Genomic DNA, 26,978 nt, shown 5'->3' with positions numbered 1-26,978 from the left:
GGGGTTTTGGGGGGTCGTGGTTGAGTTCCAGCACCTATTGTTTGAGGAAAAAAAGCCCTGGGTAAGAACATTACATTTTAAGCTCCTAGACTGTGTAAATGTGAATGGTTAAATTTTATAAAAGGCTGCAAATTTATCCCATGTGCCTATGCCAAGAATAGAGTAGAATAAATAGTTACATGCATTATGAAAAAGCATTATCTGGATATAGTTAAACCAAGTTTTATAACTGTAAAGAGGGCCTCTGGTTCATGTAGTAATAAAATAACATCATACCTTTCACTTTGAGATTGGCAGCATTTTTGGCATTGGCAGCTTGGAAGGAAATCTCCCCAGTCATGTCCATTTTGCAGTTATACAAAATAAGGACGTGTTTCTTTCCATCTTCTATGATTTCACAATCCTTTGATTCCAAAAAGCAAAATGAATTAATAAACTATATAAAAGATATAGTTAGATAATGAAATGAACACATATAAGGAAGCACCTTCTGAAAACTAAAGAAAAGTTACTTTTTTACTGTAACAATGAAAATCAAAATAGCATTTCAGTGTATATAAGCAAACAAAAGCAAACAGTTTATGGGTTCCTAACACTATTTCACAGACATAACTTACCGGAGATGGAGATAATACTTCTCCCTTAAGTTTCCATTGGGCATGAACGTCAGGTTCTGAGATTTCTACTTCAAAACGAGCTGTTTCACCTTCAAACACTTCCACTCCATACAAGGGGCGCTCTACTTTAATAATGCGTGCTAAAACCACAAAAACAATGGGGGACATTTATCAAAACTAGAGCAGCTGTACATGGCAACCAATCAGTTTCTGTCTTCAATTTGTTCACTTAAAGTGGTTGTAAAGACAGAAGGTTTTTTTTTTTTATCTTAATGCATTAAGATAAAAAAACCTTCTGTGTGCAGCAGCCCCCCTCAGCCCCTCTAAAACTTACCTGAGCCCATCTTGATCCAGCGAAGTTGCACGAGAGACTCGGCTGGCCAGGACTCTTCCTCTTGATTGGTTGAAACAGCAGTAGAGCGCCATTGGCTCCTGCTGCTGACAATCAAAGTCAGTGAGCCAATGAGGAGAGAGAGGGGGCAGGGTTGGGCCATGGCTCTATTTCTGAATGGACACATGGAGCTGTGGCTCGGCTCGGGTGTCCCCATTGCAAGCTGCTTGCTGTGGGGGCACTTGGCAGGGGGGAGGGGCCAGAATCGCCAAGGAGGGACCCGAGAAGAGGAGGATCTGTACTGCTCTGTGCAAAACCAGTGCACAAGGCAGGTAAGTATAACATGTTTGTTATTTTAAAATAAAAAAAAAAAAAAAACGAGACTTTAGTATCACTTTAAGCTTTGAAAATCAAGATAGAAGCTGATTGGTTGCCCCAAACAGCTGCTTCAGTTTTGATCAATTTCCCTTAATGTGTTATAATACAAGCAAACAAGGATTTTATGGCCTTTAATTGAATAACTTCCTTAGCTGATTGCCTACCTTCAATGTTCACGCTTGCTTTAGTTTTGTCAGTTCCACAGTCACATTCATAATCCCCTTTGTCCTTTTCTTCAACTTTCTTGATCTTCAGGATTCTGCGTTTGCCGTCAGTCTTAATAGTCACAGTCTTTGAGGCCTTAATTTCTTCACCTTTTCTCAACCATTTTACTGGTACATCTTTGCTAAGCTCACACTCAAGAGTGATGTCATCTTTTTCCACTGCAGTGTAGTCTTGCAGTTTTACAATGAAGTAAGGATCAGCCTCTGCAAAAAGATCACCCATAATAATTAATAAGGTGTATACCACATCAAATGGGGAGAGGTAACATACCACCAAGCATGTAGCCCATTCCTGACTTTTAGACAAATGACAAAGTAACATATAAAAAACATGTAAAAAAAACACGCATTGTTAAATTAGACATTAGACATAGAAACATAGATAGCATACAATAAAAAACAAACATAGATAACACAAAAACATAACTGCCATTAATATATACAGTACATAATAAAAGATACTTACAATCACCACAACAGAGTAAACAAAGTAGACAAAATCAGAACGACAAAAAACTAGGTACATTTAAAAGTAAAACATACAAACATGTAAAATACATATAAAAAAAGACAAAGACCACACAAAAATATAAAAAAAAGCCTAAAAACTACAACTAAAGGTATACAGATATAAAACAAAAAAATGACCTACAAACACTTACATAGATATAGCTCTAGCAGAACAAAGCTATGACTTTTCAAAGCTTATTTGAAATTTACAGAAAGAGAAAATGGACAAGGACATAACATACTTTCAGACACTGTTTTTGAATAACTAAGTGAAAGGGTTTAGTAATTATGTTGTTTGTCAGTAGTGCTCAGCTATACTGTAATTTGTGAGTAATGCTCGGTTAGTAGAAAAAAGTATCAAATAGCAAACTGGAAAAATGAAAATATATTTCTTAATAAGAAGTGTCAGTTATAGTTAAAATTGTTAGCATAACTAGTCCTTAAAAGCTAAGTTAGAGTTACTTTTCTCAGAGCAGTTTAAGCCTAGATTCCCATAGGTGCAAAGTGGAAACCAGCGTGATTACAGCACCAGTTCCCGCATCGCATTTCTCCCGCAGGCAGTTCACACCACCCTCTGCAAACCACTCCGGGTGTCAATACATTGTTAATGGTACCCCCAGATTGGTTCACAGATCGCAGGGCGAACGGTTAACTTGCACATGAATGAGATTGCATGGGTGAGAACACCCTTACGATCCAATTCTAGTGCGGGGAAAAAAGTCTCTGCACTATTTTGGTGCAAATCCAATGCCAGTTCAGCCATACAACTTTATGGCTGAACTCACACTGCACAGACATCGCATGTGATCGGCACCTGCGGTGTCTGAGATCGCACATATGTGAACCTGGGCTAAAGGATAAGTTTACCTTTTGTAACATGTTACACTGGGCTTTTTTTCAGCAGGAGCGCGGGGGAACGCAGTTCCGGCACCTCTTGGACTGACTGTATGTAATGGCAAGGGGTGCTGGGGTGTGCTGCAGGGTATTAATGATCACTGCTGGGGATCTATTTTTGCAAGGGGGGTCTATTGTTGCTGGGATGGTCTATTGTTGCTGGAGGGGGACCTATTGTTGCTGGGGGGGTCAGTTGTTGCTGGGGGGGTCAGTTGTTGCTGAAAAAGATCTACTGTTTGGGGGGGTCTATTGTTGATGGCAGCCAGACAGACTATTAATGCTGGCTGTGCGAAGATCTGTTGATGCTCCTGGGAGTCTTGTGTTCCTGGTGGGGAAATTTTGTTGTGGTTGGTCCATTGTTGTTAGGGGGATCTATTGTTGCTGAATGCAGTGGATCTATTTTACTGCTTTTCTTGATATCATAACCAAATTCCATGCAAATTACTTAGCACCTCAAAATGATACTTGGTTCTATATTGTCTAAAAGGGACGGTACTGGGAGGTGGGTAGGGGCAGAGAAAAGGGGTAACTCGGAAAGGGGGAGTTCCTGCACCTATTGTCTGAGATAAAAAGCCCTGGTTACACCCATATTCAAGGTGTAACATGTTACAAATCCACTGGCCCCCTCACCTCCTCGACTCCCTGATGTCATGGGCGGCGGGGGACCTTCTCCCCCTGCTCTGTGTCAGAATCTGCAGAGAACGCCCGCCCGGCCGCGTCACTCATTCACACAGTTCTGTGATTTGAAAATCACAAGATCTGGCAGCCTTTGCGGATGTTGGCTTGTAGTTCTCAATTAACTAACACAGCGCTGTTAAGCACCATGGTAGTTCATTGATGCTTCTTGTTAATGTACAGCCAAATGGCTTACACACAGAGCCTGCAAGAGCCCTGCATAGCACCTGCAATGCTTTCCATTCTCCCAAATAAAAATATAAATAAATGCAAATTTTTTACCTGCAGAAAGATGTGCATTTATTTTATGTTTTTTAAAAGGTGAACTTATCCTTTAATATTTCCATTGAGGATAATGCCTAAGTCAGGGGTCCTGACCTCCTGGTGACCTCACAATCTCCACTTCCTGTTTCTCTTCCTTTGCACCAAAATCTTAACACTGTGCCTCAATTTCCTCTCGATTTGCTATGACTACACTCACTGCCCCACCAAGGTTGTAGAAACCCATTGAAAGGTCTTATTGATCTGCCCTGGTTTACAACTTCTGGCTCTCCATAAAACATCTCCACACAGGTCAGGTGCTGGTGCACGTGTGGGCAGCTGTGTCTCTCTGTTTTCTGAACACATTATGCTGACATGCCTTGTTCGGGGAGGCCAGAGAGCGGGCATGGATTTGCCACATCAATCAGCCCGCATTACTGCCCCCTCAGACATCCCTCCCTGGCAGCCTCTCCTCCCCCTTGCTGACTGGCCTCTATTCCCCCTCCACATGGAACAGACACCCCCCAGATATCCCTTACAGGTACCTCAAATGAAAAGGAAAGTCCCCCAAAAGGCACTGGAACTTTGATATAAGTTTATACCAAGTAGTGAGAGGGCAAATACATTTGTAGAGCCCACTGATTCATATTAGGTTGCTCAGGGAAGACAAGGCTACCCTCCAATGGGTACACCAGCAGGTTACCAGAAAAAAAAACATGCAGACATGGAAGAAGTACCAGACCAAAACATAAAGAGTCCGCTTTTAATTTATTTTTAAAGTTAAACTGGGCTATTTTATCTTTTAGTCTGGCACTTTGGTTGTATGCACATTTTTTTCAGACATCCCTCCCTGGCTGCTTCACCCCTGGGTGACACACACCCCTCCCTGGCTGCCTTAACCACCTCTAAATAATAGTCCTCCCCAGCAACCTCACCTCTAGCAATCAGTGGGTGCAGAGAGAACCCAGTAAGAGAAAACCCTGCTGCACATACTGAGCACTCTCATATTTCTTCGTTCTTTTCCTGCATATACAGCTCCCTATCATACCCTGTGCACTTCTCTTCTGTACATACTGCCTGCTGTCATACCCTCCACAATTCTCCCCTGCACATACTGCCTGTTCTCAAATTGTCTTCACTCCTCTCCTGCACACACTGCCTCCTGTCATCCCCTCTAAACACCTTTCATGCAAATACTGCCAGCTTTGTTTTTTCAATATTTCCAACACTTTTGCTAGTACTAATAAAAATATACACCTTGGAAACATGTTTAGCCAAATTGTTTTTGATTAGATTCAGAATGGATATAATTTTCAATAATATTTGGGAAAACTGATAGACACACTGAGTGCATGTTAGAAATGTAATAGGAATCAATAAGCAAGCAGCATCTGCATTAGCATTGCACTAAAATATCATACTAAGGGAATAGAGTTAATCAAGACCAGAAGATAAAGAATTAGGCTGAAAGCCTAGCTGTAGTCCCACATATATTATATAGCCTATTCAGGAGACTGAAGAAAAGAAGCGCTAAAGGTTTAAGCAATCTACATTAAAAGCATTTTCATCTTCATCATGATGTTTGCAGTAGCTGGTCACAGTTTCATTAAATCTGCTCCGATACTTAAGCTAAGAGTGGTTAACTGAGCACTGGTGTAACAGCATATGCTGTACCAAGCATTACAGAAGAGGAAAGAAAGCCGAAAGAAAACTTTTGTGCTTAACCAAAAAAGGATAGGAAGAAGTAATATTCAGTGGTTCTCGGCAATCTGATTTGGTGGCAGAGGGATGTATTATCTGTGCCAAAAATATTGTAACTGTATAGTTGTATACAATTATCAGTAACATTTGTGTGACTGCCATATAACATATATCATACCTAATACTTTCAAGTTTGCTGATGTATGTAGACCTTTGACTTCAGCCTTAATCTGGGAGATGTCATCAAGAGTCACTTCTCTTATTTCCAGCTTATGAGTCTTGCCTTCTTCAGAGATAAGAACAGTCCTACTTGTGTGAAGCTTCTTATCATTTCTGTACCAGGTAACGGGCATTTTCTCATGGGAAAGCTCAAAATCAAAGTGAGCTGTTTCTCCCTCTTTAACGGTTTGATCTTTAAGTGGTGAAATAAATTTAAGTCTGATGCCTGCAACAAAAGTATCACTAGTTAACACACTGTTCACTTTTTCTGCCAGGTAAAAATCCACTGCACTCTTGAAGCACCCCAAAATTATTATAGTGAGATGGAGAATTTAAATTTTTCCTATTATAGAAACCCTAATCAGGGTCAAAACAATTATTATATAATTGATTTTAGGGGATTCATAAAATATAATTTTCCATAATTTTCTCGTCTCTACTGTCAGTTCTGACTTGCCTTCAACTGTGAGCTTGGCTGTTGTCTTTTTGCCTTCAACCTCTGCAGTGTATTCCCCTTCATCATCAAAAGCAGAGTCATTAATGACCAAGATGTGCTTCTTTCCATCAGAAATAATGTCAAATTTGTCACCGGCCTTGATAATATCTGGGCCTTTTGACCATATGACATTTGCTTCTCGGGTAAGAGCACATTCAAATCTAGCCTGGCGCTTCTCTGGAACAGTAACATCTTTCAGAGGAACAGCAAAGTCGAGCTCAATTTCTGGAGACAAAATGTGGTTTATAGATGTTAAACAAAGGTAGAACATGTAGTGTATACAGACAACAATTTCACCAGGACAAGCATACCTTTTACAGTAAGAACAGCAGAGGTAACTGCATTCAAAGCCTGGAATAGAACTTCTCCAGCCTGTTCAACTTTGACTTTATGGAGGGTGAGGAAACGCTTTGCTTCTTCAGCCCTAATTTCACATGTCTAGGAAACAAAGACATTGATAATACATCTGAATATGAGGACACATTAAAATGATATTTATAACAAATTCTGCTTTCTAAGTTAAACCATATATCTTTTTGCTGTTGAACATTACATTTGGAAAATAAATATATCTTATGTTTAGGATTTTATTTAATGTGTATATATAAATCCATTTTTTACTTTTTTAACAGAACAGAGAATCATTAACACAGTCCATTTTTTTTTCTGTCTTTTTCCCATTGGGGAGATTTTTCTTCACTTTCTGTCAACAGCAGGAATTAAATCAAGGTTATTCCCTCTTAGACAACAGTCGCTAGAATAGGTTTACCCATTGAAATATGCCCTCTCAATTCTATTGGCACGTGGCCAATGGTAACTAGGACCAATAGTGAGGGTGAATCTCCCTATCAGAGACACAAACAGTAAAAAAAACTTACAGAGGTTCTAACCCTTTCAGATTTAATCTAAAACAATAAAATATGTCTTGGGTTTATTTTATTTACAGTATATAGGCACTAACAATTTATGCAGCACTTACATACTGTACATTCACATCAGTCTTTGCTCTCAGGTAGCTTATAATCTATAGTCCCTTTCTCAAATAAACACACATGTAGGGGCAACTTAGGCAGGAACCAATAACCCTATCAACACATCTTTAAAGTGTGGGAATAGACTAGAATATCCAGCTGAAACCAACAGAAGCACAGAAAGTACATACAAACTCAATACAGATAGTGTCCTATCTGGGATTTGAGTACAGCAAGGCAGACGTCCTAACTACTAAGCCAATATGCTGCTTTACATATATTTTAAGTTAAGCAAGTGTGCTGGAGACCAATACTGTCTCTAAAATGAGTCAATGATCATTATTTATGCAGCCTAGCTAAACCAAAGAAAACAAAACTGACTTATGATAAACTATTATTCATTTAGCACATATCTGCTTATTATACTGTTACATGTTGAAATATAGGCCTCTTTGTAGTATCTTACAGGTGATGGCCGCAGAGTTTCTCCTTTCAATTTCCATTCTCCAGGAACATCTGCCTCAGATATCTCACAGTCAAAGGAAGCAGATTCCTTTTCATAAATCACAACATCTTCAATTGGCTTGAGAAGGTCAACTTCGCGCTCTTAGGTAAAGAAAAGAAAGTTCACTGACAGCACTACAGGCTACTGTTCCACAACAATTAAACAAACTTTCTTGAATTTATTTAAAAAAAAAAAAAGTTTACTTACCCCCCAGAGTGAGTTTAGCTGTGACACGTTTTCCTTCAACCTCTACGGAATATTCTCCAACATCGTCTGGACCAGTATTTTTGATAATCAGATATATTTTATTCCCCTCTTTCTTCAGCTCAGTTTTGTCAGTTGGTTCTAGTGGAATCTCCTCTTCTCCCTTGAACCATTTGATGTTTGGTGTGTCCTTAACAATATCTGCCACAAAAGTTGCTGTATTTTTGGGTTTAACATGTTGGTCACGGATAGGCTTGACCAACCAGTCACGAATTACCTCTGCCAGGAAAAAAGTACAATTAAATGATTTCGTATTGTTGTTTTAAATACATAAACTTATTACCAGCAATATGTGTTGCAAAACTTCTCTTTTTAATTTGAACTCAGTGCTGACCTAATGAGAAAAAATGTTGTTGTACACCGATGCCATCAATCCTGGTTTTTTATTTATTTTTATTTTGTTGTAGGTTTAAAAGGCTTAGGCATTTATTAAGCAATTGTATTTTCTAGGCCACTAGGTAAATATTTGAAATATGAATATTTTTAAATGTTTTTGACTTACCAACAACTTTGACATTTGAGGAGCATTTGATGTTAGCACTTTCTACGGTACAAGTGTATACTCCAGCATCTACATCATCTGCATCCACGATAGTTAGAGTACGGTTTAACCCGATAATATTTGTTTGGTATCTGCCAGGTGAAGTCTCACTGAGCTTCTTGCCATCCTTTGTCCAGACTACGTCTCTATCTTTATTAAGTTCACAGCTCAGATACATAGGCTGTGTTTTCACAACAGTGACTTCCTCTTCCAGAGTCTTTACAAATTTAACAGGCAATTCTGTATGAAAAAGGAAATGCTTAGTTACATGTAAATGTGATACTATATATATTACATAAACATGGCTTGAGAAAAGTACAAAAACAGGCTTTGTTATGAAGGTTTAACACTGTGGCACCAGCACAATATTATTTAAAAAAAAATATTAATTCCAAGTACAAAATAAACAAAAATTCTTCACAGATATTATTTCCCTTTTTAATATAATGTAATACCTTCAACAATAAGTTTGGCTGTAGATGTCTTCTCCTTGTTGCCAAGTTTTGCTACACAGGTATATTCTCCAGTGTCCGAAAGCTGCACATCAATAATATGAAGTTTCCTGTCTTTGCCATCAGAAATGAACTTATGCTTGGGGCTTTCTCTCAGGTTGCTGCCATCCTTCATCCAGGTGGTAATAGCAGTAGAGGGTGAAATAAGGCACTCGAAAATTGCTGAAGACCCAACAGACTCTGCTTCTTGTAACACAATGTCCTTCAACTCCTTGACAAACTTCAATGGCACGGCCTTTAGCTGGTAAGTGAATGCTGGTTCATCTGGAGGTTTGTCACCACCACTGCCAGGGCGAAGCTTCTTCTTGTCAGCATCTAGTGGTGAAGGTGTCTTTTTGACACCTAAAATTTAGATGTGGACATGAGAAAACTGAGACTTGGTGAAGCTGATGCTTATATAAATCTTACATCTTTCTCCAGGTACATTTTAAACACTGGCTATACTTTAAACTTGGTTAATATATAAATATAGCAAGTCACACATAATTAGTCACAGAACAGTGCACAATATAATAAAAGGAATTTAAATATGAATGGTATATATAATTAGGACAGCTTTGGTTAGCAAAGCAAGGAAGTAATTCACGTATTGGCTCTCAGATTTGTAAATCATAGGATGGTAGTTTTGAAAGTTTTTTTTATAGGAAACTGTCATGAGAAAATAATGTGGATTGTCATTATCTATGCCCTTTTGAACATGCTAGTTTCTTAGTTGTCATTTAGATCCTCTTGCATCATTTTTTTTGATTAACAGACTTGAAACACTTTCTGCATGCTTGCCTCAGCTCTGAAGCTAAAGGATAAGCATGACAGCCATGCAAACAGCACTTTATTAGAAGTTCAGCATTTGACACTCAAATATTCTCTCATAACAGATTTACCTTAACAGCACTCATACAGACATTTTGCAAAGACAAGCATGTGAAATCCAAAGCAAACTATTCTCACCTTTAAATGGAAGTTTACCCTTAGGAGCCTCCTCTTTTGGTGTTTTAGTATCTAAAGTGAAACAGTGATGTTAGTACATTTAACTACTGTTCAATCATTTTTATTAATGCAGAGTTCTCAAATATTTTTCTGCCATAAAACTCTAAAGTGAGTTTCAGAAATAAACATTTATAAAAGTGCATACATACACAAGTGGCCTAAACTAGCAGTTGTGAGGAAGACTGGTGAAATCCCAATATGATGAATTATACATTGATCCCAAAAAACGCTTCATATGTAGCATGAATGAAATGACATAATACAAATATTAGGCTGTGGTAAATGAAAATAGTGAAGTTAGATTATGATCTAAAATGCAAAAGTGAGTGGATAATTTTCTCAAAACAGAATGCACACACATGAAGACAGACAATGAAACATTAAGAAACAAGAATGTTTCTATAACATGAAGAATGAAAACATTTAATGTTGAAATTTAATATGAGACAGATAACACATGGTCATGTTTCTTCTCCAAAGATGCTTATGAAAACAAGTTTATGGGTATGAAGCGGATGATCAGTTTCTTCCAACAAATATGGGACAAGCCTTCCATCCAAATTTATTTAGTGCATATGACGAATGAAAATGATGGATGCGTATGACATTTTAAAAGCAGACCTTTTCCTGCAGAGACTTCTCACCTCGTCTACCAATGGCCTTTCCTGGTGTTTCTCTGGCTCTCTTCCTTCCTTGTCCACTGTCTTCACTAAGTATATCTTCTTCAGAGCCATAGTCCGTCTGTTCAGAAGTACTTTCCAGTTCTTGTTCCCAGGTTTCATCTTCTTCTAATTCCTCCATGTCATTGGAATCTGTTTCTGTTTTCAGAGATGCTGAATCCTTATCCTTAAGTGGGCTCCTCAAAGGAGGTGTTACTTTGTCTGAGGATTTCTTTTGTTCTATTTTTTTCCTATCAATAGGAGTGCTAGTTCTGCTAATCACTTTTAAAGAGCTTTCATCTTGAGGAGTCTCTTTGTCTAAGGATTTCTTTTGCTCCACCTTTCTTCTGTCCGTAGGAGTGCTAGTTCTACTAATCACTTTCAAAGATCTATCATCTTTGGGTGAAATCCCTTTGCCAGGTAGAAGCAGTTCCTCTGAAGGCAGAGGAGTTTTAATCCTTTGCACTTTTTTAAGAGCTGGAATTACAGGCTTTTTTTCTTCAGGTTGTACTTTTACTGATATTTTGTCTTTATCAATTGGGGTTTTCAAACGACTAATTTGCTGTATTGGGGAAAGACTTTCTTTTTTAGGCTCTGCTGCTGATTCTTGAAGGTGTGCCGTGTCTGTCTTCTTTTCAGGTTTTGCAATCTTTCTGACTCCCTCTGTTGGATGTTCAAGGACATCTTCCACTGTAACTTTGGATTCCCCAAATACTTTACTGTCCTGTTCTATCACTTGTTTGGCATCGTATGAAGGAATCTCATCTACAAAAGGCGGTTCTTCAATTGATATTTCAACAGTGGGTATAGCAGCATGCACACCTGCTACTTTTTCTCCTTTTTCAATTACAACAGGTATTATTGGAGCCTTCCTAGTATCTTTAGGCGATCTGCTGGATTGAATTACATCCCCCTTGTGTGCAATATCTTCTGAGAGCTGCTCTTTTTTCTTAAGATCCACAATGCTCTTCTTATCAGGTACTTCTTTACCTAGGTCTGCATGTGTCTTTTCTTTAAATGTATCTCCCCTTTCTGCTATATGGGTGACTTTTTTCTGTGATATTTCCTCAACTTGTAAATCTGCCTTGTCTTCTTTATGTAATAGTTTGGCCCTATCTGGTTTTGTATCTTTAGAAATACTTTTGGGTTTGGCAAGAACACTGTCACCTTCCTTTAATTTTTCAGTAGGTTTTTGGCATAACAACTCCACTTCTTCGGAAGCCTCTAAAGATTCCTTGCCTTCAACGCTACTTTTTTTTTTTCTTTCATATTGTGCATCCTCTGGAGACGCAATAGGCTCTTTTATTGGCATCTTTTTAGTAACTTTTTTAGTCTTCTCAAAACTTGTATCTGTTCCAATCTCATCTATCTTTTTTGAAGGTTTCTCAGCATGCTCATCTAGATCCTCTAGTAGCTCATCACTCTCTGCACTGATAATTTCTAATTGTTCAGTTGCTGTCTTCTTGGGTGTAACAACAGGTTCTTTAGAGGGAATCGTTTTTATTCGTTTTGCTTTCTCTATAGTTGTGCCTAATTTAGACTCTTTTACTTTCCTGCTAGGTTTTTTAACATATTCATCTTGGATCTCTGGTAAATCATCACTCTCATCACTGATCATTTCTACTCCTTCATCTTCTTTGTAAGAAACAGCAGGCTTTTTTGTTTTAACCTTTTCTGTGACTTTCTTAACTTTCTCCTTATTTTTATCTAATTGACCCTCCTTAGTTTTTTTAATGGGTATTTTTATTTTTTCAACTTGGGCATCTAATATTTCATCACTTTCCGCACTGCTATGTTCTTTTTCTTCAGAAGAAATAGTGGGCTCAGGCTGAAGAATCTTTTTAAATTTTTTATGCTTTTCATCCTTCTTATCTAATATTTCTTTGTATTGTTCTTTTGTTTTATCCTTTATTAATTTTTCAGTTTTATCAAATTTTGTCTCTTTAGGTTTTTTGATAGGTGTTTTAGTTTGCTCTGTGTGGGCCTCTAAAATGTCATCACTTTCAGGACTGCTAATCACTACTTTTTCTTCTTCCCCAGGGGAAACAGTGGGCTCATACTGAGGGATCTTTTTTACTATCTTTTTATGTTTTGCATCCTTCTTGTCTACTGTTTCTTGGTAAGAAACAGCAGGTTCTCTTGTTATATCTTTTTTCATTACTTTTTCAGTTTTATCAATTTTTTGTACTTTAGCATCCTTAGGTTTTGTGATGGGTATTTCAGATTGGTCCATGTGGGCCTCTAAAATGTCTTCACTTTCAGGACTACTAAGCTTTACTTTATCATCTTGTTTTTCCCCAGGAGAAAGAGTAGGTTCATACTGTGGAATCTTTTTTGTTATCTTTTCATATTTTTCATCCTTCTTAACTATCGTTTCTTTGTGAGAAACAACAGGTTCTTTTGTTATACCCTTTTTGATTATTTTTTCACTCTTCTCAGGTTTTTCTAATCTAGTCTCCTGAGGTTTTTTAAAGAGTGTTTCAATTTGTTGCATGTGGGCCTCTAAACCATAATCACTTTCAGGACTGCTAAGCTCTACTGTTTCTCCTTCTTCTTCCCCAGAAGAAATGGCGGGTTCATACTGAGGAATCTTTTTACTTATTTTTTTATGCCTTTCACCTTTCTTATCTACTGCTTCTTTGTAAGAAACAGCAGATTCTTTTGGTATAGCTTTTTGGATAATTTTTTTGCCCTTCTTCACAGTTTTATCTAGTTTAGCTTCTTTAATTTTTTGGGCTGGTATTTCAATTTGTTCCTCATAGATCTCTAATTCTTCCTCACTTACAGCACTAGATTTTACTTTGTCTTCTTCCTCCCCAGAAGAAATACTAAGTTTATGCTGAGTAATTGTCTTCTTTTCTATTTTACCCTCTTTGATCTTTTCTTTTGCCTCTTCTGGCGAGACACCAATTATTTCTTTATCTTTTTTCTTTTCAGCCATTTTCTTTTCTTTGCCCTCTACCTTTACCTCTAATTTTGGCATTACTTTGATGCTTGGCTTTTCAGGAACTACCTTAACTAAATCTTTTTTGAGTGTAATAATCTTCTGAGGCTCTTTAACTTTAATGTCAGGCTGGTAGAATGTATCTCCTTCCTCTTGCTCTTCTTCAACAGAAATCTTAGCTGGTTTATATCTTTTCTTGTCCTCTACTATAAATTTTGTTTTTAAATATTTTTCTGGCTCATCTTTACCTTCCTTTTTTGTAATCTCTTCTGTATACTCAATAATTTCTTCAGGCTCCCATTGTTCAAAAATCTTTTCCTTAGAAGTTGCATGAATCTTTCCTTTCTTTTTAAAAATCTTTCTTTCCTCTTCAGTAACATCTGTAAACAGTCTTTCTGCCCTAAGGCTTACATTCTCTTCAATAGGAATACAAATGTCACCAGAGAAAAAAGGCACTCTCCGGACTGCTTCTACTTTGCTTTCTTCAGTCAGTATTTGACCTTTTTGCATTATTTTTATCGGCACACCGGGTTTCTCTGTGACTAAAGGTTTAATATTTAATTTAAAAAGTAAGATTTGTTTAAATTTTTATTTAAGACTGTATGCATAAAACACAATAGAGAAAAACAGACACAAAAAACATACACACACCTTACTGTACAAAACAAATAAGACAACCACAACTATCTTACACTTTTAAATCTATACATACACAAAAAGACATACAAAGTAAGAAAAAACACAGTAACCAAGCATCAGGTGCAAAACAGCACAGATAAAAATACAGTAAACAATTGATGACTTCTCTACTATCTCGCTATGTAAACAAACACTTTGTCCTGTGAGCATGATGTATCAGTATAGTCACCGATCAAGGGTGCTGACATGATGTTATACATATACTAATGTCCCTTTCCCCATCCTTAAGTTACAGCACTGGCGCTTGATGACTGGTTACACAGGCTTATGGGAGGAAGTGGAGTGCGTCACATGCTTCCCATTCACAGAAGTACCAGGTTTTTCTTTTTATTCTAGTTGGCCAAATAGAGTAATGAGAAAGCAAAGGAAGGGTAACTAGAAGCAAATGGGGGGGAGTGGGAACAACATTAAAGTTAGACTGGAAGAAAAACAGTTTAAACTTAAGCTGTGTAGGGGGTTTTTCACTATCAGGGCGGTACGGATGTGGAACTCTCTTCCATAATCGGTGGTGTCAGCAGGAAGTATGGATAGCTTTAAAAAACTCTTGGACGTGCATCTTAGCGAAAACAATATACAGGGATATGGGAAATCTTTTTTCTACACACACCTACACAGATTCAACTGGGTGGACAGTTGTCTTTATTTAACCTTACCAACCATGTAATTATATAACTATGTAAGCCTGTTTCCTTGTTCTGCATGAGCAAATAACAGGTTCACTTTAGAAGCAGGAAACAAAGTCACAACATGGGCTCATGGAAACCTGGGGCCACTTGTAAAACCCATATTTTTATGATACTGTTTGTATAGTTAAACATAATTTAATCCTTAATTACTAAATACAGTTTAATATAATCTCAAAAATACATTGACTGATAGACTCAACATACTGTAATAACATCATAACTTTTTTATGATGTTTAAAGCCACTTCAATCCAAATAAAAATGTAAGAAACATATACTTGAATATATGTGAGTATTTACTTATCTACGTACAAATGAACTTGCTTTATATTTTCTGAATTTAAAACAAACAACACAGAACATGTACCTGCTTTCTTTCCAACAACTGGAGTTGTAACTGGTGCTGTAATGGCAGCTTCATCTCCTTTTGGTGATGGAACAGCTTTAAATTGAAATTCATTTAAGGTAAGTTAATGTTTAGTGCACATGATATATAACATTACTATGCATAAGTTCTATATTTACAAAATACATTTCAAATTGAATGTATTTAATTATTGGATTGATAGCATTGTACAAAGCATGCATATGCATCCTTCAGTAGCATCCAAACAGAAACCATTTTTAATAAGTCTGCCATAAGTCTGCCAACTGAAAGCCGTATTTTGGTCAGTGAGGATGGGTTAACCGATTGCCGACCAGCCGCAATCATTATACTGCAGTAGGTCGGCACGATCCCACAAACCATTGTAGCTATACGTCAGTCCCTTTATTGCAGGGGTGCCGATGCGAGTGATTACGGCCATGAGAGGCAGAACAAGAATGTGTGTGTGTAAACACACAAATCCCTGTTCTGTGAGGAGAGACAGATTGTGAGTTCCTAATAGCTAGGAATCACGATCTGTCATTTCCTCTAGGTCAGTCCCCTCCCCCAAGTTAGAAAGATCGCCCCCAGTGTTAACCCCTTCCCTGCCAGTGACATTTTTATAGCACTGATCGCTGTATAAATGCCAATGGTCCCGAAATGTGTCAAAAGTGTCCGATGTGTCCCCCATAATGTCACAGTCCCGATAAAATTCGCAGATTGCCGCCATTACTAGTAAAGAAAAGATAATAACAAAAATGCTATAAATCTATCCCCTATTTTGTAGACGCTATAACTTTTGCGAAAACCAATCAATATACGCTTATTGCAATTTTTATTACCAAAAATATGTAGAAGAATACATATTGGCCTAAACTGAGAAAAAATTTGCTTTTTTTAAAAAAAAATGGGGATATTTATTATAGCAAAAAGTACAAAATATTGTGTTTTTTTCAAAATTGTCGCTCATTTTTTGTTTATAGCGCAAGAAAAAAAAACTGTGGAGGTGATCAAATACCACCAAAAGAAAGCTCTATTTGTGGGAAAAAATGACGTCAATTTTGTTTGGGTGTAGCGCCGCATGACCGAGCAATTGTCAGTTAAATTGACGCAGTGCCGAATTGCAAAAATGGCCTGGTCATTCAGCAGCCAAATCTTCCGGGGCTGAAGTGGTTAAAGAACATTACTAATGTTTGCACTGATGTTATTATGAAAGTATTAGTAAGCCAGATATAAGCATAACTTTTATGGTTAACAAAGCCACTGGCTTCCTATATTAATGAATCCTACCTTGTACAGGTGATGGCTCTTTTGGGGACACAGACACCGGTGAAGGCTTAGCTTCAGCTGCAACTTTAAATATATTATGACTGGTTAATTAAGTTATATGCAACATTGATGACACTGTTCATAGGTTCATTAGTGAGCTATAGTGTTTAAAAATTATTATAGTTAGTGAAATACTTTCAAAGTTAGGAAATTACACATTTTATTCAATACTAAAGAAAAACATGGTTTAAGAAATTTTTAGTGAAGATTTATGTTTATTTTTTTTCACATGAAAGCAATTAAGGATAATGGTTAACATGGACAAATGACAATTCAGCTTCTTGTTTATGTTTTAGATCACACTTCAATGCCTTATACATTTAAAGAGGATTAGCCAGTTGTCCAAATTGCAGGCAATCCCATAATGCATATACCTTTAGCTGGTTCAGGTTTTATTTCCTCTTTTTTCACAGCTGGTGTGACCTCTGGTAACTTTTTCTTCTGGACTTCAGGAACTTAAAAATAATATTGATTTTTATAATCGGGGCCATTGAACTTACCTTATGCTAAATGCTTTTTTAAGATAAACAACAATAATACAGAAACACTACAATGTACAGAGTAACTCTACATGGATGTGTTTACACATAAGAGCTACACAACACACACAATGCTTAATAAAAAAGAACACACTGCTCACAGTGTTATAAAGATATAACATTCATTTGTTACCTTCAGGCTTTTTCTCCACTGGAGGTTCAGGCCTTTTAAACTTCTCAGCTGGTTTCTCAGCAGGAGGCTCTTCAGTTTCTTTTTTGACAGGTTTTAGAACTTTAAGACAAAGAATTGCTTTTTTCACTCTGGACTGCTAAAGATATAGTATGTTGTAATACAACACATTCCAGAGCGTAACGCGTTAAGCATGACAAAACACACACAACGCCAATCATCAAAGACTTTGACACTTTTAAAAAACTAAAAGACAAATAATACACAAATACAGACTTTTTTACTAAGTTTGTTTGCTTTTTATGTTAACGCAGTTGGATTAATTTTTTTCATTTTTGAGGCATATTAATGTAAATAATATAGCAATTTGGCAGTAAACTCCCCCCGTTTCAAAAGTTTATATTAGTAGTTCTTCAATGTTATAAGAAAAAAATCAAGTTACGTTATTATTACATTTTACTCTGTCTTTAAGCAAGCTTGTTCAATTATGGCAAATTGCTGGTTTTATCTTGATTGCAAATTTAAAAAACATTTGTTTTTGCCTTTGCGTGTTATTTAACTAAACTATTAAAACAATAAGTGGAACATTGCATTAAGTGATTAATACTTTAGTAGCAGATTCCATAGTTAAAAAGCTGTAATACTATAATAGGAATACACTAATATACCTTTCTTAAAACTAATTTCTTCTTTTTTAGGAGGTAGAATCACTGGTTTACGTTTAGGGATAACTTTCTTTTCTGGTTCAGGTACTTTAAAAAACATAAATTTATATCTAGTATTAACTTATTGAAAATATAGTATATATTAATTATAAACTTTAACACATTAAATAGATGTTTCAACCAAGTTGAAGTAATTTAGCCTCAATCATGATGTTTTTCACCTATTAAAGTTATGTTGATTATCAGACATGTTAAGATAATAACTATTTAATTTCTTACATTCAAAAAATTACTAATAATAAACTGTGTATAGGCTTAGTGATTTTTGCTTTTGATCTAGTATACAGGATGTCAAAAAATATTTTTTTATTAAATATTTAGACAATATACTGGTCAAATTAATAGTAAAGATAAATATTCACACTTATACTTTACATATACTAAATAGAATCCCAAGAAACCTGATAATAAATATGGCTTGATGCTCGCAATCAATGAGTAAATGATAATTATTTGCCCTCTTCTGCAGATATAATCTATAAAATTTTCTACCTTTGGAAGGCTTAAGTTCCACTTTTTCAGGCTCAGATGGAGTTGGCTTTCCAGGCATAATCTTCTTTTTGTCCTCTGGAACTTTGAAGAAAATAAGGGGACATTTACTACATTGTGAATTTTAACGTTTAAATTTCTTCAAGGAAAGTGCAAGAATAACCTGTTTGAAAGTAATCTGTAAAGATTGTAAAGATGTCACACACAAGATAATGATAGTGAGCAATGGATGAAATGAAATGAGAGGTTATAAAAAATAAATGGTGAAATCGGTGATAGTTCTTGACGAATAAGTCCCTTTATGAAATGGAACTATTACAAGCAAAAACATACAGACTGTAAAAACAAACACATATAACACAAACAGAATATTCATGCTAAGCCTGCATCTTATGTAACGATGGTTGGTAATGGCAAGTATGGTATTAATGCTGATAGGAAAATCCCTAATACCTTCAATTTTAAAAGTCTCCTCTTTTTTCATGGGAGATGGTGTCCTAATAGTTGTCTTCTCAAATTCATAATCTTAAAAGAACAGGATTGCAATCTTTAGCAAAGAACCAAGCGACTGATTTAAAAACATCCATCCTTGATTTACATATAAAGAAATTTTTGAAGAATATATGAATGAGGACAAGACGGACAATAACATAACAGATAAACAAACAAAACCAAACTCAGACAAAAACAAGCAAAAAGACAGATGCAATGAGAAGTTAAAATTTACATTAAAAAAGTCTACCTCTTTAAAAAATAATTTGGAGATAAAGAGGAATGACTGTTTTATGATGAGTTCTATATGAGAGGGTACAAAGTTAGACTTAAAAAGTCAGTCTGTAAATCAGAGTTTCTTGGAATAGGTATGATTACTTCACAATTTATACTTATGAAGAAAACCATAAACATATTTTTCTGAAAAGTGAGAGGATGATTAACACTGATAACAGACCTATACCTTCCTCCTCTAGCTCATATTCCTCTTCTTCTTCCTCAGAAAGAATCACAGGTACTTCCTCAAGTGGTGAAGCTGGTTTTACAATGTCTGCCACTTAAAAATATTATGGTAGTACATATTCATACCCATGATTTTTTAACAAAAATGTCTTTTAAAATCTAAAATACTATATTCATGTTAAGTACCTTTCAAAGGAGAAGCTTTTGCATAAGGTTTCTCCTCATGGGTAGGCTTCTCATCAGGCACTTTAAAAGATATTTAAAGTATTCAATAAACAAAAAATGCATTGATAATGAAAAAAATCTATTATATTTTATTTATTATACCTGGAACAGTGTCTTTCTTGACTATGCGAACTGATGTTTTATCTTCAATAGCCCTTTTCTGTTGTGTTGGGACTTTAAGAGATAATTATTTTTAACATTTATCTATGAATTTACTTAACATATTAAAGATAAATCTAAATGAAAGCTTTATAATATACCTTTCACAGAAGGTACCTCCTCAGTAGGCTCATAAATTGCTTTTTTCTCAACTGTGACTCCTTTCTTTTGTACATCTAAAAATTAGATGTTTTTTTTTAAATATCAACTTAATTTTAGGTATATTTTGTAAAAACTGTACAATCATGTGGTGAAAGAAAAAATAACATTAAAGGTCGTATACCTTTTACGGAAGGTTCTACATCTTTTTTGGCAACTTTGACAGGCCTTTTCTCTTCTAAAATTGGTTTTGCAGGCAACACTGTGGGTTCTTTAAAGATATTAATTTGTTGTTAGATTTTCAACATTACAAACAGACAAAATATCTGTGAAGTAGACAACAGGATTTGACAGCTGATATTTAAAAAAGATATTAGTTTTTTTACTCAGGTGACAAACCTTCACAAATATTTAATGATACACGATCTTATTAAACTAGTATATATATGTACCTTCTACAGGAGGGACGATCAGTTTTTTAGTAACAGGTAGGTGCTTTTCCTCTGGAACAGGCTTCTTAGCCACTTCAGCTACTAAAGAGTAGTCTAGCTTTAGTATACATGGACTACATACAAGACAGACCAAACATTGTGATAGTATGAAGATATACCTTCCAAAGGAGCTGTTACTTCCTTTTTAGCAACAGGACTAGCTGGTTTCTGCTCTTGGATTTGTTTCTTTGGAGCAGCAGGCACTTTAAAAATAGTTTTGTGTTATTTGTTTTTCTACAACACAATATACATCGATCTGATATAAATCAATGGAGTAAGAAGATGAAGTACCTTCAGCAGGAGGCTTCACTACTTTTTTGGCTATGGTAGTGGGTGCTTTTTCTTTTAGTGGTGTTGGTTGTGGCAGTTCCACTGTTTTAAAGATAACAATACTGTAACTTAAATATTACAAGACATCACAAATAGGCAGACAGAAGGAACAAGACATATACTACATTTAATTAGTCATTTCTCTTTGTACTCCCATTTTAATCTCCCCCATTTTAAACATGATTATTTATAATGGTATTAAGGTTAGTCAAATTTTATTTCACAATAATATACCTTTCTCTGTAAAAATAACTTCTTTTTCAGGTAAAGAAATTAGAATCTCATCTTCAGAGTCCAGTTGTCTTGCAACCTCTTTAAAGATATTAGTTTGAGTTCAAAATGTACTCATAGAGATTGTTAATGGTTATGATAAAATGATAAAGAAGATCTCTTATACCTTCTTGATTTGTAACAACTTTTTTCTCTGGCGCAGTTATTGTTGGTCTGTCTTTAGTTATTGGCCTATCCTGAACAACTGTTGCTTGAAAGATATTAGTTTAGGATTAGCATGTATCAAAAAACATTAATGAATATATAAATGACTAAGCATCTTCAGCTAAGAGCCACAAAGATCTACCTTTTTTAATTGACTTGGCATCTCTTCGGGGTAACTGCACTGAAGTCTCAGGCTTTTCTTCAGGAAACTGTCTTGTTTGATGCTTCAGCTCTTTAAAGATATTAGCTTGTATTAATATTTACCTCTATGCTAGTTGCTAATCCACACTAATACTTGACATTATTGTGTAATCTGTATAAGTATACCTTCAATATAATGATATTCAGTTTCAAGAGTAGATTGAACATCAATCTGCAACCTGCCTTCAGGAATCGGCCCTTTCTGGACCCCTATTTCTAAAGAGATTAGTTTTACATTGGTTAATTGTTCCTGTGTATTTTTTGTCAAATGTTGTGTTAGCTACATAATATATGAATATACCTTCAATATGGACATCAGATTTTCTTGGTTCAGTGACTATTTTTTCTTCTTGGACAAGCTTTCCTTGTTCATCAAATACTAAAGATATTACTTTAAAATTAGTAATTGTCCAGCTACTAAAAATTACAATTGCTAGGTACAATATAAAGGTTTAAGTATTCTATACCTTTCCTATGAGTGACTTCTTTTTTAAGTATAATCTTTTCTGGCTTCTTGACAGGAGTCCGCCCCTCTTGTACCTCAACTAATTAAGACATTTCAAAAAGTATCATTGAAGCAGTTCTTAATGTGAAAAATGGGTTGTTGATCAGAATTACAGAAAAAAAGTTGTTTAATTACCTTCCTCAAGAGAAATAACTTCTCTTTTAGATAAAAGAGTTTGTGGTTTCTCCCTGGGGGTATGCCTTTTTTGGGAATCTATTGAAAAAAATTCATTTATCACTGTATAAAACAATGTTAGGTAGAGCTTTTGGTATATGGTGGACTGGAAAGAGAAGAATGATTTCACGAGAAGCCCTTAGGATAAAAAAATGAAGAGAATCTTTCATAAGCATGAATGTCTGTATAGGCATGACATTTATGAACAGTCCAGTAATTCATATCTGCACTGCTATCAGTTGCTGGATGAACAATGGATTATTATTATTTAATGGAAAGAATGATAATAATTTTTTTTTTTTAAATACCTTCTAAAATAATATAATCTTCTTCACTTTCAAGTGCATCAATTTGACACTTATCTCCAACCACTTGGCTCTTCGCAAAACCTTATATCAAATTCTATAATTTGATATTAATGCTAACATAAGCTGGCTTTAATAGCAACAATTGTGTATTAAATGATACAAATTAAATATGATGATGGATTGTTCTAAGAGAATTGGAGTAATAAGTACTTCAATTGTGGGGATGGATATAGATTGCAACATACCTTGTTTTTGTGGGAGACTAACTTGACTTATAGGTGTTGAAGCTTGTGTATTTTCTTCCAGAGTCAGATGTTTTGTTTTGTTGTCTAATAGAGAGGGTGCTGATTATTTTATATTGTTTAGATATATATATTGGTATATATAATGGTACACAACTGGCATAAGGAAAGGTGATAATGATGATGATCATAAAGCACCTTGCTTGTGTGAATCATATTTTGATTTAAATAAAGGTTGGGATTTTCTTCAGTCATATGTCCATTTGGGAAATCTATCAAGTTAAAGATTTATACATTTCTGTTGCAATGTATGCTAATGATTGGATGGACATGAGTGATGAGACAAGAGTGACTAGTATACCTTTTACTGTAGAAGAAGCATCTAGGTTTGGTACAGTGCTTTGGGGTTTCTCATCTAGTAACTTTTCAAAGACTTCACCTAATTCACACAGGTAGGTTTGTTATTATTGTTTCACTTTAGAATGAATAATATGTTTTCATGGATAGGTTGCTGAATATAAAGACGTGATGATGGTATACCTTCCTTGTAGAAAGCTACTTGTTCCATCATAGATGTTTTGGGTTTTTCTTCAGACATAATTTGTTTTAACACACCTAACAAATTAAATATATTTATTTAAATTATTATATTATGTACAGGATATTATTTTAATAATTGGATGTTTTAATTACTGGATGACATTGGTGATGAAAGGATATGGTGTACCTGTGAGATAAGAGGCAGCTTCATGTTTAGATACAGCAATTTCTGGTTTATCTTCAAGGCTTAGTCTTTCTGCACCATCTAGCATTTTAGATACAATGGTGCATATTTAGTATTTTTGTCAATGATAATTAGTAACTAACTGGAGAGTTGCATTTAAAAGACACAATATGTTATACCTTCTAACATAAAATCATCACTTTGTGTTGATTCTCTGGAGGGGCCCTTACTAGATGCTAAATTATAGTATATATATATAAATTATGGTTGTATAGTATGATTTAATGAAAAGATATAGATATAATGGATGATAAGCTAGAGATGTTGATGATGTACCTTCTGTAGAGGAAGGAACTTCTCTTTTAGTATTAGGAACTTTGTCCTTTTCTTCAGACACAGTTAGGTTAGGGACAGCTGACAATTTAAATATAGAGATACAACATTATTTTTTGGTCTAGAAGTATTGTAAATGAATAGTTAATTAACAGGATTGATGGCTTATAGGGTGAGTTACCTTCCATAGAGAAAAATGTTCCGTCTTTAGGTACACTAATATGAGGCCTTTCTTGAGACCTGGGTGGTTTTGCTATATCTATCAATTGAAATGAATTATTTTCTAACTAAAACATAACTAGGACATTAATGATATGATTTACAGACTGGGTGGTTTAAATGACAGCCACAGAGGTTCTATGTAATTTACAAAGAAGAAATAACATTCTTTACAGGTATTTGTTTATTTACAAAATCTAGCTTGTATTTTGGGTAATAGTAATTAATAACTAATTTATTATTTTTAATAAAAAGACAAAGTGTGGTATACCTTCTAACATGGAATCGGTATCTTCTCTGAGTACAGAGATTTGTGGTTTCTCTCCAGGGATCACTTTTTTAGAGACTCCGACTAAATCAGAGATTAAAAGAATATTTTTATTTGGGTCTTGAGTGTGTAAAATGATTTAATTAAGTATTCGGATGATAAGGTTTAGATGGGGATGATGTACCTTCTCTAGCAGAAGCAGCTTCTCTCTTACTTATAGGAACTTTGGGCTTTTCTTCAGACACAATTCTTTTAGAAACATCTAACATTTGAAATATATTGATATAATGTTAGTATGTGATGAGTGACTAGGGAAATGTAAATTAATAAATAGCTAATATGAAGGACGACTTATGTAATATTGAGTTACCTTCCAGAGAGGAAGGAGTTCCTTTTTTAGGAACTCCTATATCAATATTAGGTTGTGCTTCAGGTCCAGATGGTTTTGGCATATCTGTCAATCGAAATGAGTTATTTTCTAACTAAACCATAACTGGGATATTAATTATATAATTTACAGACTTGATGGTTTTAAATGACTTGAGTAAATGACTTAAGTGATTTGTGGATTTTAATTAAAATACAAAGTGTGGTATACCTTTCAAATTGGAATCAGTATCTTCTCTGAGTACAGAGATCTGTGGCTTATATCCAGGAATCATTTTTCTAGAGACTCCAACTAAATCAGAGATTAAAATAATATTTTTTAGTTGGGTTGCGAGTGTGTAATATGATTTAATGTATTTCTGGGATGATAAGGTTGAGATGGTAATGGTGTACCTTGTGTGGAAGAAGGAACATCTCTTTTACTTTTAGGAACTTTGGGCTTTTCTTCAGACACCATTCTTTTGGAGACATCTTAAAACACATTTTAAATATATTGATAACATATTAGTAAGTGATTGGGAAATTGAGAATGTAAATGAATGACTAACTAATATGAATGATAATTTATGTGATACTATGTTACCTTCCAGAGAGGAAAGAGCTCCTTCTTTAAGTGCACCAATAGGAGGCCTTTCTTCAGGTCTGGGCGATGTTGCTATATCTGTCAATTGAAATGAATTCATTTCATTCTAAAACATAACTGGGATATTAATGATATGATTGACAGACTGGATGGTTTAAATGTTACTATGTAACTTTCAAAGAGGAAAGAAAGTTTCTTTACAGGTGTTTGTTTAAAAAATCTTCCTAGTATTTGCTATTATGATAATTAATAACTAGTTGATTGTGAGTTTTTTTTTAGAAGACAAAGTATGGTATACCTTCTAACATGGAATCAGCATCACCTCTTAGTACAGAGATTTGTAGCTTCTCTCCAGGGATCACTTTTCTAGAGACTGAATCAGAGATTAAAATTATATTTTTGTTTGGATTATGAGTGTGCAATATAGTTTTAATGAAGTATTGGGATGATAAGGTTGAGATGGTATTGGTGTATCTTCTGTAGAGGAAGGAAATTCTCTCTTACTTTTAATGACATCTAACATAAATAATTTTTTTAATATTTTATATTCATAAATATATCTATGCAGTATTAGTATGTGATATGCAAATAGGAAATGTAAATTAATGACTAATATAAATAATAACTCATGTGATAGTGAGTTACTTTCCAGAAAGGAAGGGGATCCTTCTTTAAGTACACCAATATGTGACCTTACTTCAGTACTTTTTTTTTGGTAAATCTATCAATTCAAATGTATTATTTTTTAATCATAGCACAAATGGAAAATCAGTGATGTCATTCAAAGACTGGTTGGCATTAATGTGAACTATGGAGGTCACTCTATATCTTTCAAAGGAAGGTTGCTTTAGAAACTGTGGCAGGTATTTTTTGGCAATAGTAATTAAAAATTGGTGAGTTTCAATTAAAAGACAAAATGTGGTATACCATTAACTTGGTATCAGTATCTCTGATGAATACAGAGATTTGTGGCTCTTCTCCAGAGATTAATTTTCTAGGAACTCCAACTAAGTAAGAGATTGAAATAATATTTTTATTTGGGTTATGAGTAAGTGATTTAATGATTTAATGGAGAGTTGGGATAGAATGGTAAAAATACCTCCTGCAGATGAAAGGACTTCTCTCATACTTTTAGGAAAATTAAGCATTCTTTTAGAAATATCTAACATTTTAAATATATTGATATGTTATTAGATTTGATTGAGAAATAGAAAATGCAAATGAACAACTAACTTTGACTTGTGTGGTAATGAGTTATGTTCCAGAGAGGAAGGGGTTTCTTCTTTAGATACAGTAATATGAAGCCTTTCTTTAGGTCTGGGTGCTTTTGCTAAATCTATCATCTAAAATGCATATTTGTTTATCAGAACATGACTAAAATGATTGATAGGATCCATAACCTGGGGAGCTTTAATGATAAATATGGACGTTACTATATAACTTATAGAAAAAAGGGAAATAATACATTTATTTCCAAATCTTGGTTGCTTTAGCAAATCTGGCAAATATTTGTGGCAATTGTCATTAGTAACTGACTGCAGAATTTCTGTTAAAAGACAAAGTATGCTGAACCTTCTAACTTGGAATCAGTATCTCCACTGAATACATTGATTTGTGGCTTCTCTCCGACAATCTAGGGACTCCAACTAAATCATAGATTAAAATAATATTTTTTATTTGGGTTGTGAGTGT

At 35.0% G+C, this 26,978-nt stretch overlaps 1 protein-coding gene across 50 annotated transcripts in view; it reads right to left on the bottom strand.

The window, feature by feature from the left end:
• Positions 1–26,978, bottom strand: part of TTN (titin) — a 348,879-nt gene that overhangs the window by 119,375 nt on the left and 202,526 nt on the right. For 34 of the 50 annotated variants that reach the window (XM_073633763.1, XM_073633779.1, XM_073633775.1 and 31 more), the window contains 47 exons: positions 25,585–25,659; positions 25,287–25,364; positions 25,097–25,174; positions 24,915–24,995; positions 24,687–24,770; positions 24,501–24,578; positions 24,320–24,400; positions 24,011–24,088; positions 23,833–23,910; positions 23,500–23,577; positions 23,313–23,387; positions 23,134–23,211; positions 22,776–22,859; positions 22,184–22,261; positions 22,011–22,088; positions 21,845–21,922; positions 21,670–21,759; positions 21,485–21,574; positions 21,305–21,388; positions 21,142–21,219; positions 20,869–20,949; positions 20,697–20,780; positions 20,539–20,619; positions 20,271–20,357; positions 20,089–20,163; positions 19,931–20,002; positions 19,790–19,849; positions 19,599–19,697; positions 19,103–19,174; positions 18,653–18,733; positions 18,104–18,187; positions 17,439–17,537; positions 17,141–17,221; positions 16,728–16,790; positions 15,441–15,515; positions 10,731–14,231; positions 10,048–10,098; positions 9,043–9,441; positions 8,549–8,827; positions 7,990–8,265; positions 7,744–7,883; positions 6,618–6,744; positions 6,268–6,531; positions 5,770–6,036; positions 1,491–1,754; positions 618–757; positions 277–403 (listed from right to left, as the gene is read on the bottom strand). In XM_073633763.1, the coding sequence (XP_073489864.1) occupies positions 277–403; positions 618–757; positions 1,491–1,754; positions 5,770–6,036; positions 6,268–6,531; positions 6,618–6,744; positions 7,744–7,883; positions 7,990–8,265; positions 8,549–8,827; positions 9,043–9,441; positions 10,048–10,098; positions 10,731–14,231; positions 15,441–15,515; positions 16,728–16,790; positions 17,141–17,221; positions 17,439–17,537; positions 18,104–18,187; positions 18,653–18,733; positions 19,103–19,174; positions 19,599–19,697; positions 19,790–19,849; positions 19,931–20,002; positions 20,089–20,163; positions 20,271–20,357; positions 20,539–20,619; positions 20,697–20,780; positions 20,869–20,949; positions 21,142–21,219; positions 21,305–21,388; positions 21,485–21,574; positions 21,670–21,759; positions 21,845–21,922; positions 22,011–22,088; positions 22,184–22,261; positions 22,776–22,859; positions 23,134–23,211; positions 23,313–23,387; positions 23,500–23,577; positions 23,833–23,910; positions 24,011–24,088; positions 24,320–24,400; positions 24,501–24,578; positions 24,687–24,770; positions 24,915–24,995; positions 25,097–25,174; positions 25,287–25,364; positions 25,585–25,659 (8,631 nt within the window). The remainder of the gene's footprint in view (positions 1–276; positions 404–617; positions 758–1,490; positions 1,755–5,769; positions 6,037–6,267; positions 6,532–6,617; positions 6,745–7,743; positions 7,884–7,989; positions 8,266–8,548; positions 8,828–9,042; positions 9,442–10,047; positions 10,099–10,730; positions 14,232–15,440; positions 15,516–16,727; positions 16,791–17,140; positions 17,222–17,438; positions 17,538–18,103; positions 18,188–18,652; positions 18,734–19,102; positions 19,175–19,598; positions 19,698–19,789; positions 19,850–19,930; positions 20,003–20,088; positions 20,164–20,270; positions 20,358–20,538; positions 20,620–20,696; positions 20,781–20,868; positions 20,950–21,141; positions 21,220–21,304; positions 21,389–21,484; positions 21,575–21,669; positions 21,760–21,844; positions 21,923–22,010; positions 22,089–22,183; positions 22,262–22,775; positions 22,860–23,133; positions 23,212–23,312; positions 23,388–23,499; positions 23,578–23,832; positions 23,911–24,010; positions 24,089–24,319; positions 24,401–24,500; positions 24,579–24,686; positions 24,771–24,914; positions 24,996–25,096; positions 25,175–25,286; positions 25,365–25,584; positions 25,660–26,978) is intronic. The other 16 variants (XM_073633773.1, XM_073633803.1, XM_073633766.1 and 13 more) reach the window with 15 other exon arrangements.

This window comes from Aquarana catesbeiana, linkage group LG06, assembly GCF_042186555.1.
Source record: "Aquarana catesbeiana isolate 2022-GZ linkage group LG06, ASM4218655v1, whole genome shotgun sequence".
Classification (NCBI taxonomy): domain Eukaryota; kingdom Metazoa; phylum Chordata; class Amphibia; order Anura; family Ranidae; genus Aquarana; species Aquarana catesbeiana.
This window is presented reverse-complemented; position numbering and strand designations above follow the sequence as displayed.